At 42.8% G+C, this 22,997-nt stretch overlaps 1 protein-coding gene across 6 annotated transcripts in view; it reads left to right on the forward strand.

The window, feature by feature from the left end:
• Nucleotides 1–22,997, forward strand: part of PDE4D (phosphodiesterase 4D) — a 596,108-nt gene that overhangs the window by 512,157 nt on the left and 60,954 nt on the right. For all 6 annotated transcript variants that reach the window (XM_060235952.1, XM_060235953.1, XM_060235957.1 and 3 more), the window contains exon 6: nt 14,461–14,573. In XM_060235952.1, the coding sequence (XP_060091935.1) occupies nt 14,461–14,573 (113 nt within the window). The remainder of the gene's footprint in view (nt 1–14,460; nt 14,574–22,997) is intronic.

The following is a 22,997-nucleotide window of genomic DNA, read 5'->3' on the forward strand; positions in this document are numbered from 1 at the left end:
TGCTGTTGATAGCTTGATAGCTGATGCTGCTTTTCCCTTACCAATGACAGCATTCAACTGTCAGGCTGTCTTGAGGACAACATGATGAGTGGATACCTGATTTCCTTTTCCTCTTACCTACCAAGTGCTATACAACATTATAAAATAACAAACAGTACTGTGTGATGCTCCGAACCATCCTTTGTGTGTGGAACAGACCCTTGTTTTTATTCCCCCTCCCCATACATGTTTTGGATGGTCAGCTCTTGGCCTTAAAAATGGAGAACAGAAGCCCTTCAAAGTGCCTGCTCAGAACACAAGTGATAGAATTTTTCTTCCCATCAAGTCACAGGTGAGTGATGGTGACCCTATACGGTTTTCAAAGCAAGAGACCTTTGGCAGTGGTCTGCCATTGCTTGCCTCTGTGTTGGCAATGTGGCTGGCCCAAGATCCCCCAGCAAACTTCCATGGCATGAGTGGGGATTCGGATTTTCCAGGTCCTAGTGTGACACTTTAAGCACTATACCATGCTGGGTCTTGTGATGGAATAGCATATCGGAATTGGAATGGTTTTTTTACTGGTATGATTATATTACAAAGTTAAATAAAAGAGATTTTTCACTGTCTGCATTTCTTTTCTGGCCTTTGAAACAAAGTTTGGGTCCAGTAGCACTTTTAAGACCAAACTTTGTTCTGTTGTTTCAGACCAACACTGCTACCCACCTGAATGTATTTTCTGCCATTATTATTATTATTCATTTAATGTCATGATTATTGCAGAAAATAATTTTGTTGTATAGAGCCAGGGCCCTGACCTGGATATCCCCAGCCTTGCCTGACCTCATCAGATCTCAGAAGCTAAGCAGAGCAGATGCAGAAGCAGGCAATAGCAATGGCAAACCACCTCTAAAATCTCTTGTCTTGAAAACCCTATGGGGTCACCATGAATTAGCTGTGACTCGATGGGGAGGGGGGGTGGGGCGGGAAATAGAGGAGGAGGTGTTAAAATTTATCCACCCTGGGCACCAAATAAGCTAGGTACACCACTGCCTTCCAATTCATTGGTCTGTCTCTATAGCTTCTCACAAAACCCATGTTTTGTCCCATATCTGTCTGTGTAAAAATGTGGCCTTCGGCTGTGTAAAATAATAGGTCCAGGGAGTGTGGTGAGTATTGTGTAAGGGAGAAGTCTTCAGCAGTCAGCTGCTCCTGTTGCCCTTGAGGCGATTACATTTTCTTCTGAACAAGAGAAGGCTGTTTTGACACGCTCTGCTGAGGCCAGAACTTAAGGTGATGTGTCAAGGGAGTCATCTCATGCCAAAATCAGCCTGCTTGTGGTCCACAGAAGATAGCACTGTCTGGGCTCAGATGTGCTTGCATGGAATGAAGGAGAGGATGTTTGAAAAAAGTCCAAAAAAACAGAGCAGCAGACTGTGTGGACATCAGAAATCTCTGCCCTGTAGTATCTGTAGTATTTCTCTTGCCTTCAGAATGGAGTCCTTGATCTGCATGACTTGTCAGCACAAATAGAATGACTGGCTGTCTCTCCAGAGCTTTTGGAGATCAAAGTGCAAATGCTGTTCTCCTGTTGTGTTCTTGAGAACTCCAAAACATCTCCAGTCTGCCTGCCTATCTAAACATTATAGCTGCAATACCAGCTCTATCCCACATAAAGTGGCTCATACTAGGAAAGATTTCCAACACAGAGACAGTGACTTTTCACTCTCCAGTTCTGTTTTACTAGCCCACAGCAGGTGTTCACATAACAAAGATTTTCTTAACCACACCTCATAATAAATCTTGTACTTCCTCTGGACCAGTTTCAGTAATTTGAAAGCAATTGCCATTTGATTTGCCCTAGCCAGGTAATAGTTATTTGACTTGCCTTAACCCACCAATAACTTAAAGGTTTGATATGGCACTCTGGGTTTTGTTTTTGCTTCGTTGCAGAGAGCAGCACAGGACTGAAAACTCAAGGTTGGGAAATTCTTGAAGATTTGGGGGTAGAACTTGGAGGATGTGGGATTTGGAAAGAGGAGCATATATCTCATTGGGGTATATGTTATAGAATTCAATTTACCCTCCAAAGAAGCTGTTTTCTCCAGAAGAACTGGTCTCTGTAGTCTGGAGATCAGTTATAATTCCAGGAGATCTCTAGACCCTTCCAGAGGTTGGCAGCTCTAATGCAAAGAAAAGTGGCTATAGAACATTTTCCTCTTAAAACATTATCTCCTGAAGCGTAGTGCAGAATGTCTTCTTATCACATTCTACTTACAATTTTATTTCTGTTTTTAAAAAAGCACTCATGGTAGAAACACAACCTCTGAAATCTAATAATATCGACATTGCAGTTATTTAGCTCTAACCGTATATTGGAATAAAAAAGAAAAAAAAACATGATGTTTGCAGTGAAGTGAACTGTCATGATGATTCTTAATAGGCTGGCACAACCAGAGTTTATATATAGGGATATGCAGGAACTGCATTTTTGCTGTTTGGTTCTGTTCTTGATTCATGGCTGAACCATGAACCCAGGCAAGCCAGGAGTTTGGTTCATGAACTGGCCCAGTTTGTATAGGCTCATAAGCCATTTAAAGTTTAAACCCCTGCTTTCTTCTCCCCATGGCTTTTTACAGGAAGAAGAAAACAGGATATTTCACACAGCTAAGCAGCAGAAAACGTCCCAGTGCTCAGCTGTTTTTCGTGAAGAGCAGAAAGCTGGGGTGTAAACCCCTGGCTTTTGCTCTTCCAAACTGCACCATAATTCATGGAAATTCGTGGTGGTTCTTCGGTTCACAAAGAATGCTTCACCAACCAGGAATTGGCCAAAATCCATGACAAATTTTAATTTGTCAGCCAGTTCGTGCCCATGCCTACCTCTATATCTCTCACCACAGAAGGATATGGATGTGTTTTTAAGGTAGAAAAGTAACTCCATATGAAAACAACACCACTCATTGCTATTATGGTTTTGTTTAAAATTTAGGAACACTTGTATTCATTTTCATAAGTCTTAGGTTCAAAACATATGTTTTGTTTGTTTAAAATTTAAATGAAAGCTATAGCTTTATAAAAGGGCAGAACCAGTGAGTTATTTCATATGTCAAAGGGGAGGAGCATATGTACTCAAAAGAAAAATTCTGACAGATTCCTCACTATCAGTTGTTCTGCCTCCAGGCTTCCGCTTTCCCCTGGCTCAAAGTGATTGATTCCCACCTGTTGCTGCGTGGTTGCATTTTGATCCGTTGCTCCCTCCAGTTTCCCTCGTGGTTTCCTGATCTCTAGAAAACAAGACCAGGAAGCCATGAGGGAAATTGGAGGGAGCTGCGGGTCAAAATGAGCCCACACAGCAACGGGTGGAGAATTGATCACTTGAGCCGGGGAAAGCAGAAGCCCTGGGGGCAGAACAACTGCTACTAAGGAATCGGTCTCTGTCTTGTGAAAGTGTGTTTTCAGACTCAGCTTGTTTTGGTATTGTAAACTATGATTTCTGCCACAACAAATATTTGTGTTTCAGTGGAATCTTTTCTACCAAATGCAATGGAATTTTGTCTTGAAGAAAAACATATAACACCAATGGCATCCTGTATAACTTAGGTTGTTTGAAGGTTAAGCAAGTGTTTCATATTTTATTAATTAATTTACTTCATTTGGAGTCCACCTTTCTCACTGAAACACAAAATGAGTTGCAAACTAGCAATAAATGCAATAAGGACAGCGTAACACATAGAATCAACAGAATTAAACAATGCAGACAATGCAATAAAACATTATACTTCGTGCAACAAACAAAGCAATAAAGCTGGAGTACAAAGTTAAAGGACAGTGTTAAACAAACAGCATAACATACGCAATGAAGACTACCTTAAATTCCAGAGACATCAGTTTATTCATTTTATGCAAAGTCCCTCTGGAAGAGTTCCCTTCAATACGAGTGCCTGCTCAAGTAACCCGCCTCAGGATAATCAAACTACGTTTATTTTTATAGGTCCCAAACAGGTACAGCAAGGTCTTGATTTTATTTTACGATGGGATTAAAAGTCATACCGAGTGGATAACATGTAACTGAAGTTCTAGTTTTTTTAACAATTTCCTGTTGCTGTCAAAGGGCAATGGGGGAAAAAGACATGTTTGGTGCCAACCATGGTGTTTGTGCAGAGGAAGGGTTGAACATTTGCAAGTGAGAACAGTCAGGCAAGAAGGGTAGACTAAGGCCGTCCGGTGCCCATTTTCCCCTCGTCCCCCCATCCTTCATCCCTCCTTCACCTTTTCCCTGTTTGCATTTGCCTGCAACATGCACAGGATGTTTCCTGGAAATTTACTTCAGATAGCTTTAAAAGACGATTAGATTCATGGAGGATAAATTTATCAGTGGTACTAGCCATGGTGACTAAGAGAACTTCCACATTCAAGGGCACTAAACCTCTGGATCCCTGTGCTAGGAGGCAACATCAAAGGAAGGCCTCCCCTCCAGAGTAACTGTTTAGCCACTATGTGGGACAGAGGGGTCTGATCTTTTTATGCTCTTATGGTTTTCATTTTTAAATTTTACATGTGGGGGGGAAGCTTTATAGGCAGATTTGTTCAAATGTTGGTGTATTTGCTTCAAGCTTAATACTTGTACACTAGCAGGTGTTTTCCACAAAGGGAAGAGCTTGTGTAGTTTTTCTGTTACTGCAGCAGTAATGGGGCTACCACATGGCATGTTTCTCCCGTGTTTCCCTGCAGTTCCCCCCTGGAGTCCTCCTGAAATTATGACTGATCTCCAGACTATAGCAATCAGTTTCCTTGGAGAAAGTGGCAGCTTCAGAGGTCAAACACTATGGTTTACCACAGATCCTAAGTGAAATCCTTCCTCAAACTCTCCCCTCCACAGGTATCGCCCCCAAATCTCCAGGAATCTCCCCTGGTTTGAGTTGGCAACCCTAAGACCCTCAGCAGTGGCCCTTTTCCCTCACCCTAGGGACCACTAGAGGTTTTTGCTTGCTTGCTTGTTTGTTTAAATTTGGCAGTTGGTTATATCATTTTCAATCATGATATAGCAATCTGTGTATCAGGTTCTCTGAATGCCTGGCTTTTATTTTTTTTAAAAGTCAGTCTCTATCTCATTTAATTGTGGAGATATGCTGTCCCTCTTATATCTCCGCAACAAAAGGGTATAGATGCTTACTTTTTTAAAATGGAAATTTAGAAGACTTGGTGCACATACTGTTAAAACATAACAATGTAATGATATTCAATTGCTGGTTTAAAAAGAATAACTGAAAATGCCCCACTGGTGTTTGTGTCTATTCATGACCTGTGTCAGGAGACCAGGGCAGGAAAATGCAGGTACACCTCCCACCTGGGAGTCCTGTTGCAACAACATCAGCAATGGGGAAGCTACAGAAAGAAGCCTGCTGCTGTGTGAAAAAAACCCCTCAACTCTCAGAAAACATTGCTGTCCCAGGTAGACTAGTGGTGTGGTTTCGTATAAGGCACCATCATTTGTACATGTTCAGAGGGTTTAACACTTTCTGCCCCAAACTTGAGAGGTGCACCAATGCACCACAATGCTATGGGGAAGCTGAAAAAAATAACAACTTTAAACAGCATTGGCCTTAGGCATATAACATGTATGGAAAGGTCAAGCTTCTTCACATCACCTTCTGCCATATACTTTTAGCTGGACATGCCTGGGATTGTACCTGGGACCCTCTGCATGCAAAGCAAGGTGCTCTGCCCTGAGACACAGCCCTACCTTCCTCAGTCCACAGGGCTGCTATGCATTCTGGATTTTTAAAAAATATGTGGATGATCTGCTCTTTATTTTCCATAGCAAGTCAAAAGGACAAACCAGATGCACATTTCCACAATTTCCTGTATTTCTTCTAACTTGTCAAGCTTGAAGGAGCCTAGCTTTGATCAGGACTGTAGTTTGTATTAAGCACACACACACCAATATAACATGGCTCCAGGAAGGTATTATTTGTCCTTTCAGAGAAATGTACATTTATCCCATTAGAACACGCAAGTTTCCCCAGCACAGCAGATAGTGTTTCTGGGTCCTTCAAGTTGGGAAAACAGCCCTGGAGGAAAGACATAGAACTTCCTCCTCTCATGGCATGGTCCCAATCCCATGTACTCGATCATTAAGTTATAAAAGGTGCTGGAGTTATGTAAACACACACTTTTTGTTTAGCCCTAAGTTTACCCTGTTAAGATTGAAGGCATAGAACCATGTTAATTGTTATTTTACTCCACTGTGTGACAGAGTGTTGGACTGGATGGGCCATTGGCCTGATCCAACATGGCTTCTCTTATGTGCTTAAGTATTTAGAAATTCAGGCTTTCACAAATAGTCAACTACTATTGAAGATTTTGTCCTTTGGATATATAGTAAGTCTTCTCCTATCCATCCTGTGACAGCAGAAACTGAGCAGTGGAGGAGGACGTTTTGAGGCCAAACTAGACAGGACTCAGGGAAATCTGTGAATGTATTTTCCACTTCTTAAAAAATGTTAAAGGCAGTCACATGGATCCGTGGTATGGAGAGGCAAGGAAGTGTAGTTCTTTCCCCTGTACTGCTTTCACTGTCAAGAGTCACACACACCCTGGACTGCTGTTTGACCAGCCAAGGGGAGGAAGGAATTTTCCCCTCCAGCTAAATAGCAAGGAGAGAGGGAGCAATTCAGATTGTGAAAATAACTGACTGGAAGAGTTAAATTCCTTTTTGAGCCCCAAACGGTTGCAATGTAGAGTTTTAGAAACTCTTAAGATATTCTAGGCAAAACTAGCCCTTGTTTTCAATCTGCCCTGTGAACTTGTAGAGTGTATGGGTTCCCCCCCCCCCCCACCTCCAATATTCTGGCATGCACTTGCATTTAAGTCATGGAGAATGGAGCTTGATCATACTGGGAACCTTTGCATTAGTCTCCATTTGCAAAAAGGGAGCTACAGGAGTGAAAATAGTATGTCTTACTAGTGCGGTATTGGAGTAGAGGGAGAGCTTGAAGAAGAAGATAGGAATTACCACTTCGGCCACTTTCTTAGTGGTTCTCTATACTGACCCGTACTGGCTCACTTTCACTCCAGGGGAGAAGAGGTAGGAGTGAGGGGTATGCATGAACACAGCAACAAATTGTGTTGTGAACACTTTGATCTTGTCAGATCTTGGAAGTTACACAGGGTCAGTCCCAGCTAGTATTTGGATGGGAGATCTCAAATGAATATCAGGTGCATGATGCAGAAGCAGGCTATGGCAAACCAACTCTGAAAGTCTCTTGCCTTGAAAACTCTGTGGGGTTGCCATAAGTCAGCTGTGACTTGACAGCACTTTCCACCACCACCGTGCTGTGATGGTGCATATTGTGATGTATAGATGAACCCTAAGTCTGGTTCATTAGCCCATCAATTCCCAGAATTTTTTGTCACATCAGCAGTAATATGGATGTTCCAAGAATCCAACTAAATTCTTATTGAAGTAACAGATCTGGTCACTACATTCTTTAAGTCAGCTAGGTTGATCAGTTCTGAGTGATCTCAAGGCTTCTCTTACCTGTCTTTTACAACACCTGCCTACATAATGAGTGGTGGAACTATTTATAATTTTCCATAATGCAGTCCTCTGTACCACTTCAACATGAGCACAATAATGACAACTGAAGTGCTCTGATATCCTTAGAATGTTCTTATGCTCCCTTAAGGAAGTCATTTTATATGAATCTAAAAGTTTCAGTAATGAATTTTTATATAATTGAGGAAGTGGGATATGGGGCATAATTCAGTAGCAGAGCATCTGCTTTGCATGCAGAAAGTCCCACATTTACTTCCTTCATCTCTAGTTAAAAGAATCTCAAGTGCTGGGGGGTGGGGGGAACGACCCTTCTTTGCTTGAGACTTAGTGAGAAACAGCTTCTTGTGTTCACATGGATTTTCAGTCGATTCATACACTATCACAGACTGTCACCAACATTTAACTTTTTCATTTTTTACACTACTCAGAAGGTTTCACCTGGCCAAAATGGATTGACACTTGTTAGAGAGAAGTCTGAATTTCCCAACATCTTAACTTTGAGGAATGTTGAAAGGCAGGCTGAAGTCCATCAAAGAACCAAATACATCACTGTCTAGTATGCATTCCCCAGAACGTCTTCAGTGTCTGTCTATCTACCTTGTACCCCACCTTACCCAAAAATGGGCTCAGGGCAGCTTACAGCATAAAACCATTAACAATAAAACAATAAATAATATCAACAAATTACAGCAAAACAAGAACAACCATGCCTCATGTCAGGTAAGAATAAATACCCCAGAGACTCCAGTACCCAGATAATGTCCATAGGCAGCAAAGGCACTGGAGAGGGGGCTGTGGACAGGGGAGGCCACGATGGTTGAATGTCTGCTGCCTCAATCAAAAGCCTGACAGAACAGCTCCATTTTACGGGTCATGCAGAACTGTAATAAGTCCCACAGGGCCCTGATCTGGAGTAGGAGCATGTTCCACGAGGTCAGGGCAAGGGCCAAAAAAGCCTTTGCCATGGTTGAGGCTAAGCAGATGTCCCTTGGGTGGGAGACCACCAGAAGGTGTGGTTCAGAAGAGCATAAAGCTCTCCGGGGCTCATATGGGGAGAGGTGGTTCCACAGGTATGAAGGTCCCTGGCCGCGTATTCTTTACGCATATTGAAATCACCACACTCCAAGTAACTATATTGGTCCCAGCAATGCCTTTTCTTTTTGTTCATATGTATTCAAAAATATATATCAATATGAGGGTCAGTTCTTTAAGTTTTAGTTCCTGGTGGGGCCTTGAAAACTCTGTTCCAATGATAAGTATTACTGGCACTTCAGTCCCAAAACCATTTTCTTGAGAGCATAAGGGCTTATGTTATCATATTTATCTTTTGGTTTTCACACAATTGTCTGCCAAAACAGTCCTTATCAGTCAAGAGACAAAGTCTAAGAAGGTCTTCTAGAAAGTGTCCCATATTATGCAGTGGGGTTTACTCCCAGCCTGAATACCCCAGTTTGATCTGAGCTTATCAGGGTTTGGGAGCTAAGCAAAGCTGACCATGGTCAGTACCTGGATAGGAGACCATCTAGGAAAACCAGGGTTGCTACACAGAAGAAGGCAATGGCAAAACATCTCTGTTCATCTCTTGCCTAGAACACCCTATGGTTGGGGTTGTGATTAGCTGGTAGCAACTTGATGGCACATTCTTCTTCTTCCTCTCCGGAAAGTGTCTTCAGGATCGCAGCCAGAGCCACTTACCCTCAGAGGCTTACAGACTAAGATACACCATGGAAGAGGAATGAGGAAAAAGGGCAGAAGAAGGAGATCAGTCTGACAGCATCAGGACAAAATCAGCATTTCTGCTGGAGCCAGACAACTGGTGTTCTTGTTGAGATGGAGGTGGTGCCACTATCCTGCACCCCTTAATCCACAGACTGATGCCAGAGGCCAGGATATCCTTTTCTTCACTTTTACAACCCCTCTCTGTATATATATAGGTCATTTCTATCTCACTATTGTACTTTTATATAAAGCACTTAAGGCAGCTTACAGAAAGTAACAAATGTCAAACTTTTGTTAATCAGCTTTACAGTAGCAGTCAGAGGAGCTATCACAGCAGGAATCCTTCTGGCACGGAATGGAAAGCAAAGTCCCTGCAGCTTCTTTATTTGTCTGGCTGATTCAAAATTCATTACCTCATGACTCAACTTTAACGTGTGAACTGACTCTGCCAGAAGAGTTTGGTTTCAGATGACATGGAATGGTATGAAATTCATCTGTGGATGAATTCACACATCATTCACACATGCCAGACACTCCTTGCTGTTATTACAAGGGATATCATACCCTGTGAATTGGCCTTGTCCCACTGAGTTTGGTAGAACTTGCTTCTAAATAAGTAAGTTCTCTTTTTCAACTACAGCCTTTTTGCTTATTATTATTATTCAGAGCGAAATTGACAACTACTGATCTGTGACAGGTATTCAGTTGCAAACATCAGAAGTTCCCTTTCAATTCATTTTTTTAAAAACTTAGGAAAGTCCCCTTTGTAAAGTCACAGGATTTTTTTTTTTGCACTGTCTAGAACACAGGTGGACAAACAGCTTGGGGGCTACATCCAGCCCATGGGTATCAGGTGCTGTAAACAAAAAGGTTTGTTCTCCAGAGCCCTCAAATGCATGCAGAGACCCAGATGTGCCCCTCAAGCTAGAAAAATCTGCCTATGCCTCAACTAGCATGTATATCTGAGGGGTACTTTTCTAATCCTGGAGAGGTGAGTGCCTTGGAGTTTTGCTAATGCTGTAATGAAATGATAGAGACACAGTGAGAGGGGCAGAGCCTGGCAGTTCACACTGTGTGATTCTGTTACTGCATTTCTGTCCAAGCTCCAAGTTGTTCCCGAGGAGAAAAATTCTGCAACATTTGGCAGTCCCTCTGTGATGTGGACAAGCATTTATTGTTCATATGTACTGAGGAATTCCCTTGGTTATTTATGTATGGATTGTGTTGCTGAAGCATGTCTAAAAGCCACCAAAATGTACATGAATATGCAGCAGCGGTTAGCCAGTGCTGAACATTCCTTAAAAGTGGCCTAATGTTTTGGTGATTGTATTAAATGTCATCTAGGAAAATTTAGAAAGGGTGTTCTAAAGTATTAATGACTTCTTATTTTCTTCCATAGCTTTGTTTCCACTACCCTTCATTCCCCTGTGCCAAGTGGGAAACAGCAAAACATACATGTATTTTCCAAATATTTCAAGCTTGCAGTTCTAAAAAGCCCATCTATAAACTATAGTGCTGTCAACTTTGACTGTTCTGGTGTTCCCCAGGGTAATAGGATATCTGTAGTAGCACAATCAGTAGTCAACACCTTAAAAATAGTTTAATACGATCCATCATCATTTTTTTTCTTATTGGCTTTCAGGGTTTTTTTTTTTTAAAATTAAATTATCTTTGTAGGAGGAAGTTTACACTACTGTGAAATTCTGAGCAACATTTCTCCCCTGCAACAGTTAAATTCTAAAAATGGCCTTTGATTGAGTTCTGCTCCTGCCTCTCAGTGACTCAGTTTTAACTTTGGTTACTTAGTGATAGGTGAGGGTTTTTTGTAGAAAAAGTGCAGCAGGAACTTATTTGCCTATTAGGCCACACCCCTGGCACCACCATTGTTGCACACAGGGCTTTTTATAGATGACGACATTGGATTTATATTCCACCCTCCACTCAGAGTCTGAGTGGCTCACAATCTCCTTTATCTTCCTCCCCCACAACAAACACCCTGTGAGGTAGGTGGGGCTGTAAGAGCTTGCGCAGCAGCTTCCCTTCCAAGGACAAGCTCTGTGATAGCTGTAGCTGACCCAAGGCCATTCCAGCATCTGCAAGTGGAGGAGTGGGGAATCAAACCTGGATCTCCCAGATAACACACTAAACCACTACACCAAACTGGCTCTCAGCAGGAACTCATTTGCATATTAGGCCACACACCCAACACCAAGCCAGCCGGAACTCTGTTCCTGTGTGTTCCTGCTCAAAAAAAGGGAAAGTGTTATTAGCTGACTTATGGCAACCCCATAGGACTTTGAAGGCAAAAGAGAAACAGGAGTGGTTTGCCATTGCCTGCCTCTGTGTAGCAACCCTAGGCTGCCTTAATGGTTTTCCATCCATGTACTAACCAGGGCTGACCTTGTTTAGCTTCTGAGATCTGACAAGATCAGGCTAGCTTGGCCTCTCCAGGTCAGGGCAAGAGAGAAAGCACAAATGTAGTTTTCATTTTCCAGAGGTATCATTTTCCAGTGTTAAGGCTTAGCATTGAGGTTCAAAGTTGAGGTTCAATGTTTTGTGAACCCTGGCTAGGGTTTATTCCTATCCTCCAGCTTTGTCTCCTTTAATTGCCAATTGACAAAATCTTTTTGGAAGCAAGATGAGGTTGCTGAGGTAGATCTCTGAAAGATAATTTTCCCTTCTTCTTCCAAAACAAACTGTGTGATGCATGTATAATGCACACCTTCCAACAGGGATTTGGTTTAAAGTAAATATACTGAAATATTTGAAAATGCCTTTCTACTGAATCGTTGCTAGACTAACATATATATACATTGCATTAAAACTGACTTGTGCAAATATTAACTGTAAGTCTCAGGATGTATGAGAGTTACCTAAAGAAAATAGGGAATAAACTGTAAACAGATTTTGTGTGGTCTGGTGGACAGTGTGATACAGTCTTTAAAAACCTACGTCTAAGCTTCACCTCAACTGTTGGGTGACCTCAGTTCCCTCTCTGAAATGTGAGAATACAGCCTCCCCTCCCAGGATTGTACAGAGGCCAAAAGAGATTATAGGCACGATCCAGTCAAAGTTAAGCACAAGTCAGTGGTATTGATTTCAGGGGGAGATTTAATGACATACTTTAAAGTCAGTACAGGCTTTAAAAGTGCTTAACTTTGCTGGATTGTGCCCAAAGATTGTAAAATATTTTGCATATTAATGGTGCGATTTACCTTATTAGTTACTGGAGTATGGAACACTTAAGAAATCCACATAGTGTGATTTGATAATTGAAGGATAATTGAAGGAAGTTTATGGTTTGTGGAGGAGTAAGCAAATATGGGGACACTGGTCATTGCTTTGAGACACTCTTAGCTGTTACGACCTTCCATTCCTGAATATCTCATGGCAGAGCTACATGGAGCAGATGTTTCTGAAATTTTATGAACTGGACAGTACTCCTCTCTTAAGCTTTTAAAATGATAATAATCAGCCTCCTCAGTGCAAATTATATGACCCATAGGTAGGGTTGCCAGATCCAGGTTGGGAAACTCCTAGCAATTTGGGGAAGGAGCCTGGGGAGGACAGGGACCTCAGTGGGGTGCAGTGCCATGAAGTCCACCCTCCAAAACATCCATTTTCTTAAGGGGAACTGATCTCTGTAGTATGGGGATGAACTGTACTTCCAGGGGATGCAGAGGTCCCACCTGGAGGTTGACATCCCTAACCTTGGGACATGAATTGTGTGTGGTAGTGTTGGGGAAAGATGCCAGAAAAAGTTAGTTCCCAGTGTGTGGCAACACATGCATCTGCAGGATCTGACACACTCCTGCAAACGCCAGAAAATGAGGGTTTGCAGCAGCATGCCGGAACATGAAGTCTGTGCACAGTGGCAGATGTCTACCACTGTCTTTTTCTGCAGGCTTTGAGTGGGTTGCGTAAAGGCCCGACCCCCTTTCCCGAGAGTTTAGCTCGGGTCCTGCTTTGCCTGGGCTAAGCCCCCACCAAGGTTAAGAGGCCTTAATCCTGTTTATATTCCTCCTCCTCCTCCTCCGGCCGGCCCAGAGCACCACTCAGGCAGGCCCCTGCAGTTATATAAGGCGGGCGGCGGGTGTGGAGAAAGGGGATTTCACGGCCACGTCATGCGCGCCCTTCTCCGCCCAGCGCAGGTGGCCGCAGCTTGGGCAAAGGGCGCTGCGTGTGGTTCCACGTCTGAGGCGAAGAAGAAACCGCAGCCCTTTACCAAAGGGGGGAGGGAGAGTCCTCCACACTGCCTTTTCTCTTTCTCCCCCAGCCCGACCTTTTCTTCTCCCCTCAGCTCTGCACACAACCCTCCCGCTGTAAAAACAACAACAAAAAAACTCCTCTGGCGGCGCCTGTTCAAAGGCGGGAACAGCGAGGCGCTGGCCTGTCCCTCGCTGGAGACTCTGAGACAATAAATGAAAACAAAGCACACGCAGGGAGAGAGCGGGGCGGCGGGGGGGAGCTGGAGGTCGGAGCGCGCCAGGCTGGAAAGCGCAGATTCCTCTGTGGGGAAGGGAGGAAGGAAGGCGGGAGGACGAGGCAGGCTTCCCCTCACGACGACGACAGCTCCTCCAAGGACTGCTGCTGCTGCTCTGCTCCACTTGCTTGCGCGGCTTCTGCTGCACAACTTGAGCAAACAGGAAACGCGGTGGCCGCACACCCGGCAGCCGCTGCTCTGATTCATTGGGCTTGAAGCTTCCCCGAAGGGGAGGGGGGAGGAGGAAGTGCCGCCGCCGCTGCTTGCCTCCAGCCCGAGGGAAGGAGAGCGCTTCGCTGCGTGTAGCCCAGAGTCTCTTGCTCGCCAGAGAGAAGCGGCTGCTTACGCCCGCCGCCGCCGCCGCCTCCTCCTCTTGCCAGCCAGCACAGGGCGCGCTACCAGCCGAGGGAGGGAGTCCAAACGGAGCAGCGGCGCGCTTCCTTCTTTCCTCACCTGCTCCCCCTCCTTCCCCTCCACTCCAAAAGTTGCCTTCGCCCAGACTGGATCCCGAGAGGCTGGAGGTGTTCCTTCGTGGTTCCCGCCGGAGGACCAAGCCCGCCTTTCTCCCCATTGCCTGGCTTTAGCAATATGAAGGAGCAGCACTCATGTGTGGGCACTGGGCATCCCCCCATAGCTGGGTACGGCAGGATGGACCCGTTGGAGCTTGCTGTTAGCCCCGTAAAACGCTTGCGAACTGAGTACTCCTTTCCCTATCTCTTCGCAGAGGAGGCCTACCAAAAACTGGCCAGCGAGACCCTGGAGGAGCTGGACTGGTGCCTGGACCAGCTGGAAACCTTGCAAACCAGGCACTCCGTCAGTGAAATGGCCTCGAACAAGGTAGGAACCAGTGAAACCACCGTCACCCCCCTTCCCCACGCGCTTCTTTGCCTTGCTTTGACTTTGTTTTCTCCTCCCCAGCCAGACTTGGCTGCTTCTTCGCTCGGGTGCCACACAAGACTGCAGTGTTGGGCTGCGGTTTAGGCAGGCCGAGCGAAACTTGGCCCTCGGGAGCTGGAAGTTTGCTTCACAGCGGTGATGCTTTGCAGATTAAAACGTGGGTGCCTCGATGGTGTTGGCATAGGGCGCAGTTTCACATGTTCTTTTGTTGGGAGACTTCCGACCTAGCTCACTGAATTCTCCCGAAGACTGCCCTGGGCTTCTAGGGACTTAGTCCACCCAACTCAGGGGGACTTGCTCAGCAGTGAAGAGGCATAGGATTCAGTTGAGTCGAGTTCTTGCATTCTGTAAATGTGTCTGTCTGCCTGAACCTCATGCTTTGTTTGCTCCAAAGCGTTCCACTTCAGTCAGACTTTGGTCCTGGAGAAGGGCTGCAAAACTTTGCAGTAAGCTAAACATTATAAAAGGTCTGTCAAGCAATACTGCAGTTGTGGTTGAATCAGAAGGCCAATTTGACAAGCAATTTGGATGCAAAAAAAAAAAAAAGACAGATCATTCACTTTTGCCCATTGCAGGGTTGCCATTTATACATGAAAAGGAGAAGGGAGCTGAATCTGTCTAGAAGTATCCAAGGAGACACTACAGTATGGGATCCAGAGGCTGTGTATGCCATCTAAACATTATGAGTAGTCACATCAGAATGCTGCAGGATGGGGAAAATACATTTCCTTCACCATTTAGATAAGAGGACTGATCCACATGGGGGTTGATTTTTGCTGAAAGTGTCGGCAGCACAAGGTAGTTGTCAACATGGGTACAGCCTGTTGCACACACTGGAGAAAGGCAAGAAAGGCTTCATGTATTGTGGAAACAGACTGAGGAACTTGGTTAGTGTATGTCATATACAAGTGCTTCATATGCAAAGGCCGTGACAGGACGGGAGTTGCTAGACTTCATACTTAACAGAACCAACAATGAGCATGTTGACTTGGAAGTGAGTCTTATTGATGTCACTGACACTTACTTCAGAAAAAAATGTGATTAGGTTTGAGCAACAAGTTTAATCACATTTCCCCTAAGAAAACTGGCACAAATTCACACACCATAATCCTTTTAAGGCTTAAAAAAAACTCTAGTAAAATTTTACATATTTGAATGCAGTTCTCATCATAGGATTAATGGCTCCTTACCTCTGTTATCCTTTTGGTCACCTTCAGTTAGTTGCAGAAGGGAGAGATACCTCTGATTGCTACAAGCCTTCTGAGCATCCCCACAAGAGTCAAGTTATTGGCACCACTGAGTTTTCCTCCTGGGCTTCCTTGAGGCTGCCCTGAGGTCCTGGAAGTAAATCTGTTGAACTCGATGGGAGTGACTTGATTTCTAGTAAAGATACACAGAATTGGGAAATTTACGATTATTTGTGTGGTTGCTTCTGTTGTAAGGAAGCAAATGTAAGAAACTTTACTGCTCATGATAATTTCTTCCTCAGACCTATTTGTGTTGCTCTGGACATTAAACTCAGCACACTCAAAAGGACTCTTTCACACACTGTGCAGTAGCAAACTTTGTTTTGCCACAGAATGTAAGCTCAGTAGGCAGCTACATCCAATCAGTCCATGACATGTGTACTGTTCACACCAGATATTTCTTGGATTCACTGTTTTACATTTTTAATTTTTAAAAAAACTTACACGTGCATATGAAACACAAAGTGAGCAAAGAGGCTGTTTAGTTTAGTGAGGAACGTGACTGTGTATTTTGATTTGCAGTTATAAGCAGCCTCATTTGCAAGTACTGGACAAGTTTTTCCTAATACGCTTATTTAATTAATTGCTTATTAGCTTGAATATCAATATATGAGCATTTTCATATTCTAAATTCACCCTTAATGGCAGTTAGTTGATTGTAGTAATAATGTCATGAACATGGCAGTTTTGGGATTGTGCTTTTTAGTAAAAGAGCAAGATTCAAGTCCAGTAGCACCTTAAAGACCAAAAGGTTTCCAAGGTACAAGCTTCAGCAAAGCTCTCTTCATCAGAGCTGATGAATCTTGTTCTCCTACTGCAGACCAACATGGCTACCCACCTGAAACTATCTTCATGAGTTTTAGTAATCTATTTTGTTGTGTATTAAATATTTAAATGCATGTTTTAAATACTGTTTTAACAGTTCATTTACTTGATTTTTGTTTTTAAAAAACAATCTGTCCTCATTGTCTAAATAGGACACTCTGTTGCTAATGAATAAGTTGGAGAGGTGTTTTACATAAAATATTTGCATTTTTAAATATTATGGATGTGTTCAATGTTTAAAGAGTCTTTGGTGATGCTAGGGGGAAAGCCGTGTGGAAAGCTGTGTTTTCACCCAGAGTGCTCACTTTGCTTCAGAAACAGGATTGTAGAGCCAAGGTTTCCTGCTATGAGATGTATAGTGAGCTGAGTTGCCATAGCCAATCTGAAGGTCATCCTGAATTATGCCATTCTTTACATCAGCACTGAAAATTTTTACTGCAGCCTCACAATTGGCTTTATTTTGGCCGTAAAGCAGGAATACAATTATTTAAATGTCTTTGCTGATAATTAAATGCAATGTAGCAAATTCCTGATCCCATACTTAGTTCAACATGCCCCTAATGCTAGGGCTTTCTCTTCTGGGGCTTGGAATTGCGCAGATTCAGATTTTGAAGGCATTAGTCTTGTTCCAGTCTAATTTCTGGAAACCCTTTTTTCTCTGAATATAAGACATGGGGGTTTATTAAAAGGAATTTCCTTGTAGAATATCTGACCTGTTAGAGGAAAGTGTAGTCATAGTATCTTGTACAGTATCTTTCGGGAGTGAAGGTACCTGTTCAAAAAAATCTGAAATGGGTTTAGGTCTTGATAGGAAGTAACGTTTGTGCAAAGCTTATTCACTCTGTGTGAACATGGACAAATGTGTGTGTGTATTGTATTATATTGTACTGCTGGAAACACAAAATGTTCTTTGTGCCATGGCACAAGTAATTGATAAAGCTGAAAAAGCCATCCTGGGTATGCTTGATTTGACATACTTGAACAATAGCAAGATCCAACAAAACCATACTATTTTGGATGGCATACAGAATGATAAGTATGATAAACAACATGCTTGCTGTCTGAAAGAATAATTAATGCAGGTGAAAATGCATTTCTTGCAAATTTGTATTTTTAACAGTTTTGAAAGTCATTGTTCATATACTGATGTTGTAATACTGTACTAATACAGTACATTTCCATCCATTCCCATCCCCAGCCCCCTTGCGGTTGCAGTGTTAGGATTATGATATTAAGTCACATCATTGGCTTCAAGGAATGAAACTCTGCATATGTATAGAGAGAGATGGGGGTCAAGGGCAAGGGATGGCGAAGGGTGCATGTAGCGATTGGTGTTGGTGCTTAAGGGAAAGTGGTGGTTGCTAACCCAACAGAGAAAGGAAAAGCGAGCCCAGCATCTCTCTCCTCAGCTATCAGCAGCAGCAGCCAGGGCTAGAACCAGAGGAAGAATAGATACAAAGATATGACTTGTTCCCTGGGACTTGATCTCTGTTGTTCCTTTTCAGATTTTAGCTCCCACTGCTGCTGTTTACTTGTAAAAACTATAATAACTCAAAGACAGACAAACCTCCAAACTTAGCAAGCAAGGAAAGAAGGGATCCTGGTATAACCCCTCATATACATACTAAACAGGGATGCAGTTTCAAGTTGTGGGTACTGTTTCTGCACCACAGAGTTCAAGTTGTGGGCACTGTTTCTGCACCACAGAGTTTAAATGAAGCATGCAAATTATATAAGGGAGGGCCAGGTGTTCTCTTCTCCAGTCACACCCTTCCTATCATAAAAAGTATACAGATTGGAGGTGCCAGGAAGAAATTACATATATGAGTGTATTACAAATCATACCGACCAAGGGCTTTGACCAAGGCACATTTATAGTGCTGAAACAAAAGCTATGGAGTTAATGGAGTATTGCTTGCTTGTGTCCTAAGTTTATGGATACGCCTAAGGACAGTTCTCTTCTACAAGAGGATGACAAGATGAGCTTCCATGTTGCCATCAACTGCTGTTAGGGATGTAGCCCAGACACTACATGTAATGGGCACTGTCACTGTCAGATGAACCACTTGATGCCTTACAGTTGCTAGGTATCTTGTGTGCAACACTGAGGTTGTTTCAGGCAACCTTACTTTAGCAACTATCACTTGCATACTAGAAATGTGTATAAACTTCAGCGCTGCAGTACATTTTTAGCATTATTTCAAACTTCCATCACAGTTGTAGATCAGAGCAACCAGTTTCCAGTTACAGAGGAAGGATAATGCTGTCATATCTCATTTAGTGGGGTTTACTGATCCACCAACCTTTTGCATTTTGACAATGGCATGCAGTTATATAGTGCAAAAATAATTTATTGATGTCATAAATGCCAGTTCAGTTACAAAGCAGGCACATGTGTTATTTAAGATCAAGAAGGCGGATAAAGGGTCTCTAAACTTTTGCATCATGTGACAGTACTGTTATAAAAAGCTTGACAATGGTACTAGCTGACTATACAGTTTAGCTAGATCTTGTTGTTTCTAGGAAAATATAAGATAAGTATGTGTGTATGTGTATATATATATAATATAAGATATATATATAATAAATTTATATTCCTAAATATAAGATAAGCACTGCTTTCAGATGTATTTGCCAATTAAAATGTTTATCTGATGCATTATTGAACTATTACTTGAACTATATAATACCTTATTTGTTGTGCGCTCTAGAATCTCTCCAAGAACACAGAAAACATTAGAACTATATTTAGATACTGGCAATACTCCATTATTTCTAAATTGTGGTTTGATCAGATCCCAGATAGTTATGTGGAGTGTTAAACTGGCACCAAGCTGGAATTTCAACTACAGTTTATTGTTTTGTTAATCACAGTTTGTAATATTTGTGGCTTGTTGCAACATCTGAATTCACAAACCATAGTTGTCTGGCTGCAGAGATGCCAATACAGGGAGAATCTCTTTTATTCTAGGGAGGTGAAGAAGGGCCAAGAAGCAGATGAACTAGAATGTATGTGTGCAAACTAGGATTTGTTTCAGCTGGGGTAACTGTCTTAGTTTGCAGTAGACAGGGCTTTTTTTTTTTTTTTTTGAGCAGGAACACACAAACGCAATTCTGGCTGGCTTGGTGTCAGGGGTCTGTGGCCTAATATGCAAATGAATTCCTCTTGGGCTTTTTCTACAAAAAAAAGCCCTGGCAGTAAAAGAGCTAAATTTGAGTCCATTAGCACCTTGAAGACCGGCAAGATTTCCAGGGTATAAGCTTTTGAGAGTCAAAACTCCCTTAGTCAGATATATTTAAGGTACTACAAGACTTGAATCAAATTAGGATTTGTTGCTGAAGTTTTGTAGATGAACAATAATTTGTTGCACAAACCACAATGTATTATGGTGTCTGAAGGGCGCCATAGTTGGCACTTGTGGCACTTGTGCTTTGAAAAAAAATGTTACCAGTTTGGATGGTTCTTTCGGTATTTTGTATTTGTGTGTTCATGTGTGTCTGCACCTGGAAGTCATGTCGACCTCTGATGCCTGCCCCTACTGGGCGTCTGGAGGATATTCAGAGAGGTGACTGACTAAAGCATGCCCCTGTCCTCCCAACTTGCTATTTCAAGAAAGTCTCCCATCCAAGTACTAACAAGAGTCAGCCCTGCTTAGCTTTCAGGATCTGATGAGATTGGGTTTGCTTGAGCTATCCAAGTCAGGGCCAAAATGACTCTCCCCTCTTCCCATTTCTCATCCAGTAGAATTTAGAGAGGTCTTCCCTGTGTGCAGTGTTTTCTTCCCAATTTTCCTGAGGCATCTGAGGTAGTAATTGTGGTAGTAATTGTATTACAGGCTTGTGCTAGACGGTGGTCAGTAGAATTCTGGCAGTAGATCTCAAAGGTGTCAGTTTCCTGCCTCTCCCCCTTGGGATTTCTTTAAAACCATAAAGATGCAAGTAAGACAGGGATGGCCAACGGTAGCTCTCCAGATGTTTTTTTGCCTACAACTCCCATCAGCCCCAGCCATTGGCCATGCTGGCTGGGGCTGATGGGAGTTGTATGCAAAAAACATCTGGAGAGCTACCATTGGCCACCTCTGAAGTAAGAGGATGGATTTACCATTTTAAATTTGGGTGCATGAATATCTAAGGTCTGCAGTTCTCTGGGAAAGTGTTGGTGAATTCCTCCTGCTTTATAACTTGGATCTAACTGAATTGCAAGATTTGGCCAGGAAGGGATATTTTTAATAAAGAGGTTGGGTTGTTGTGACCTGGGAGAAATTTCCAATCCCTTCTATATCATATGATTTAGCTCCTTCACTTAGCCAGTTACAGTTTTACAAAACATTTAACGGCCCTGGTGCAGAAAGTATCATACTTGTTTTCTCTCTGTCTTTTTCTCTCTTTGGTTTGGTACATAAACTGGACAATGTGGGTTAATCTCTTTTGTGAGGGAGCTGATACATGGATGATTGGAATACAGCGTGGTCAAGTTTCATCTCACTCTGTGATTGCCTGGTAGTTGCCTTTAGGACAATAAAATACTCATGGCTTGGAGGGAGGGAGAGATAAAACAATGTAGTGTAGCTAAATATTTCTTCACATGTGCTCAGGGGATTATACTTAGCATATTAATTAAGTAATGCCGTTCCCCTCCTACACACCACCTTTTTATGCTGCTGGCATGAGATACAAGAGTCTTGAGTCTTTGTTCTACACTATACTTACTCTAGGTAGTGCTGGAGCACAACAGACTTCCACTCAGGTAACCATGGAGATAAGTGTGGGTGGGATGGGTAGACATCGTTCTTTGTAGAAAGGACTTGCAGAAGCAAGGACAGCAGAAGTGCACAAGGCAACTCACTTGTGCAAATCCCCACTTGCTATTTAAGTTGTATTAGTACAGTTTACGGCAGAAGCAGAGGTACTCAAAGGGGAGCTTCACGCTTTCTCAAGTGAGGCTGGCAGATGAAGGCAAAATTACTACTTCTGACAGACTGTTGTCAAGGAAGTGGTGCACAGAGTGGAGTTGGGGCACACAACCTTGTTCATAGTGGAGAAGCCTTCCTAAACCAAAGCAGGCCTTGATGTCTTTTTGACTGAGACTCAGGATGTCTTTGTATAGCAGGTTAGTTTACCTTAACAAATCACTCTTGTAAGTGAAATAGTTACCTGGGAAAGAATTATACATGTTTGTCCATTGATCAGCTGCACTCATCTTAAGCCACTCCTAGATACTTGGTATACTGATAGACACATGCATACATGCTTTTGGTCCCATGGGTTTGTCCTTCGGAGCAACTTAGAAAAGGGAGTCCCATGAATGGAAACCCATAATGGATGACAGAGCACACATGAATTCACAGGGCTAGGAATTTCCTTGTGCAGTAGAGGTAAGCACATTTTTTACCTAATTTAATATGGAAACATTTCCCAGCAGATGTCTTTCTTTTGTGCTTCCTAAGACCTGAAGTTCTGCAGGTAGCACATGTACAGCTCCTTAGCTGTTAGTAGGCCTAGCATATTGTAATTCAGTCTCTCTGCCTTTGGGAGCTGCTCAAAAAGTATTAATCAGAAAAAATGTAGTAAAGTTTCTGTCATGTAGTAAAGTTTCCCCCCTGTGCAATCATGAGTTTAATAGGTTGGTGTTCCCTTTTAAATCTCAAAAATACTGTAGAACAATTAAGGACATCAATAGAAAGTCACGGGCATGATCCTACCCAGGGCTCTTTTTTGTAGCAGGAACTTCTTTGCATTTTGTAGCAGGAACTCCCTGATGCAGCCAATCCTCCTGGAGCTTACAGTAGGCCCTATACTAAGAGCCCTGTAAGCTCTTGGAGGATTGGCTACATCATCAGGGTGTGTGGCCTAATATGCAAAGGAGTTCCTGCTACAAAAAAAAGCCCTGATTCCTTTCCCTTTTGGAACTCAGTTGGTCCCTTATCCCATCAGTGTTTCAGCATGATGTCCAAGATGGCTGGATTCGTTTTGCATTCTTGACGTGACATAGTAGCAAGTACTCGTTTGTACAGTCATATTCTATGGAATAATTACATATCTACTGTATAAACATGGATTTTTCTCTTTTCCTAGTTAATCTGAACGTGATTAACAACTGGACAGTTTGAGGAGAATATTGTTTTCCCTTGGGATGGAAGACCTTCTAATCTTCCCACACAAACCCTCCCACTCCTCTGCCATAACTGGAAACAGTCTAATCTCCCATGTCTCAGACCTGTTGCATTTTCAGCATGTACCTGTAAACAGCATAACATTTCAAAACTTATATGTTAATACATATGCTATAAAT

This window comes from Heteronotia binoei, chromosome 4, assembly GCF_032191835.1.
Source record: "Heteronotia binoei isolate CCM8104 ecotype False Entrance Well chromosome 4, APGP_CSIRO_Hbin_v1, whole genome shotgun sequence".
In the NCBI taxonomy this organism is placed as follows: domain Eukaryota; kingdom Metazoa; phylum Chordata; class Lepidosauria; order Squamata; family Gekkonidae; genus Heteronotia; species Heteronotia binoei.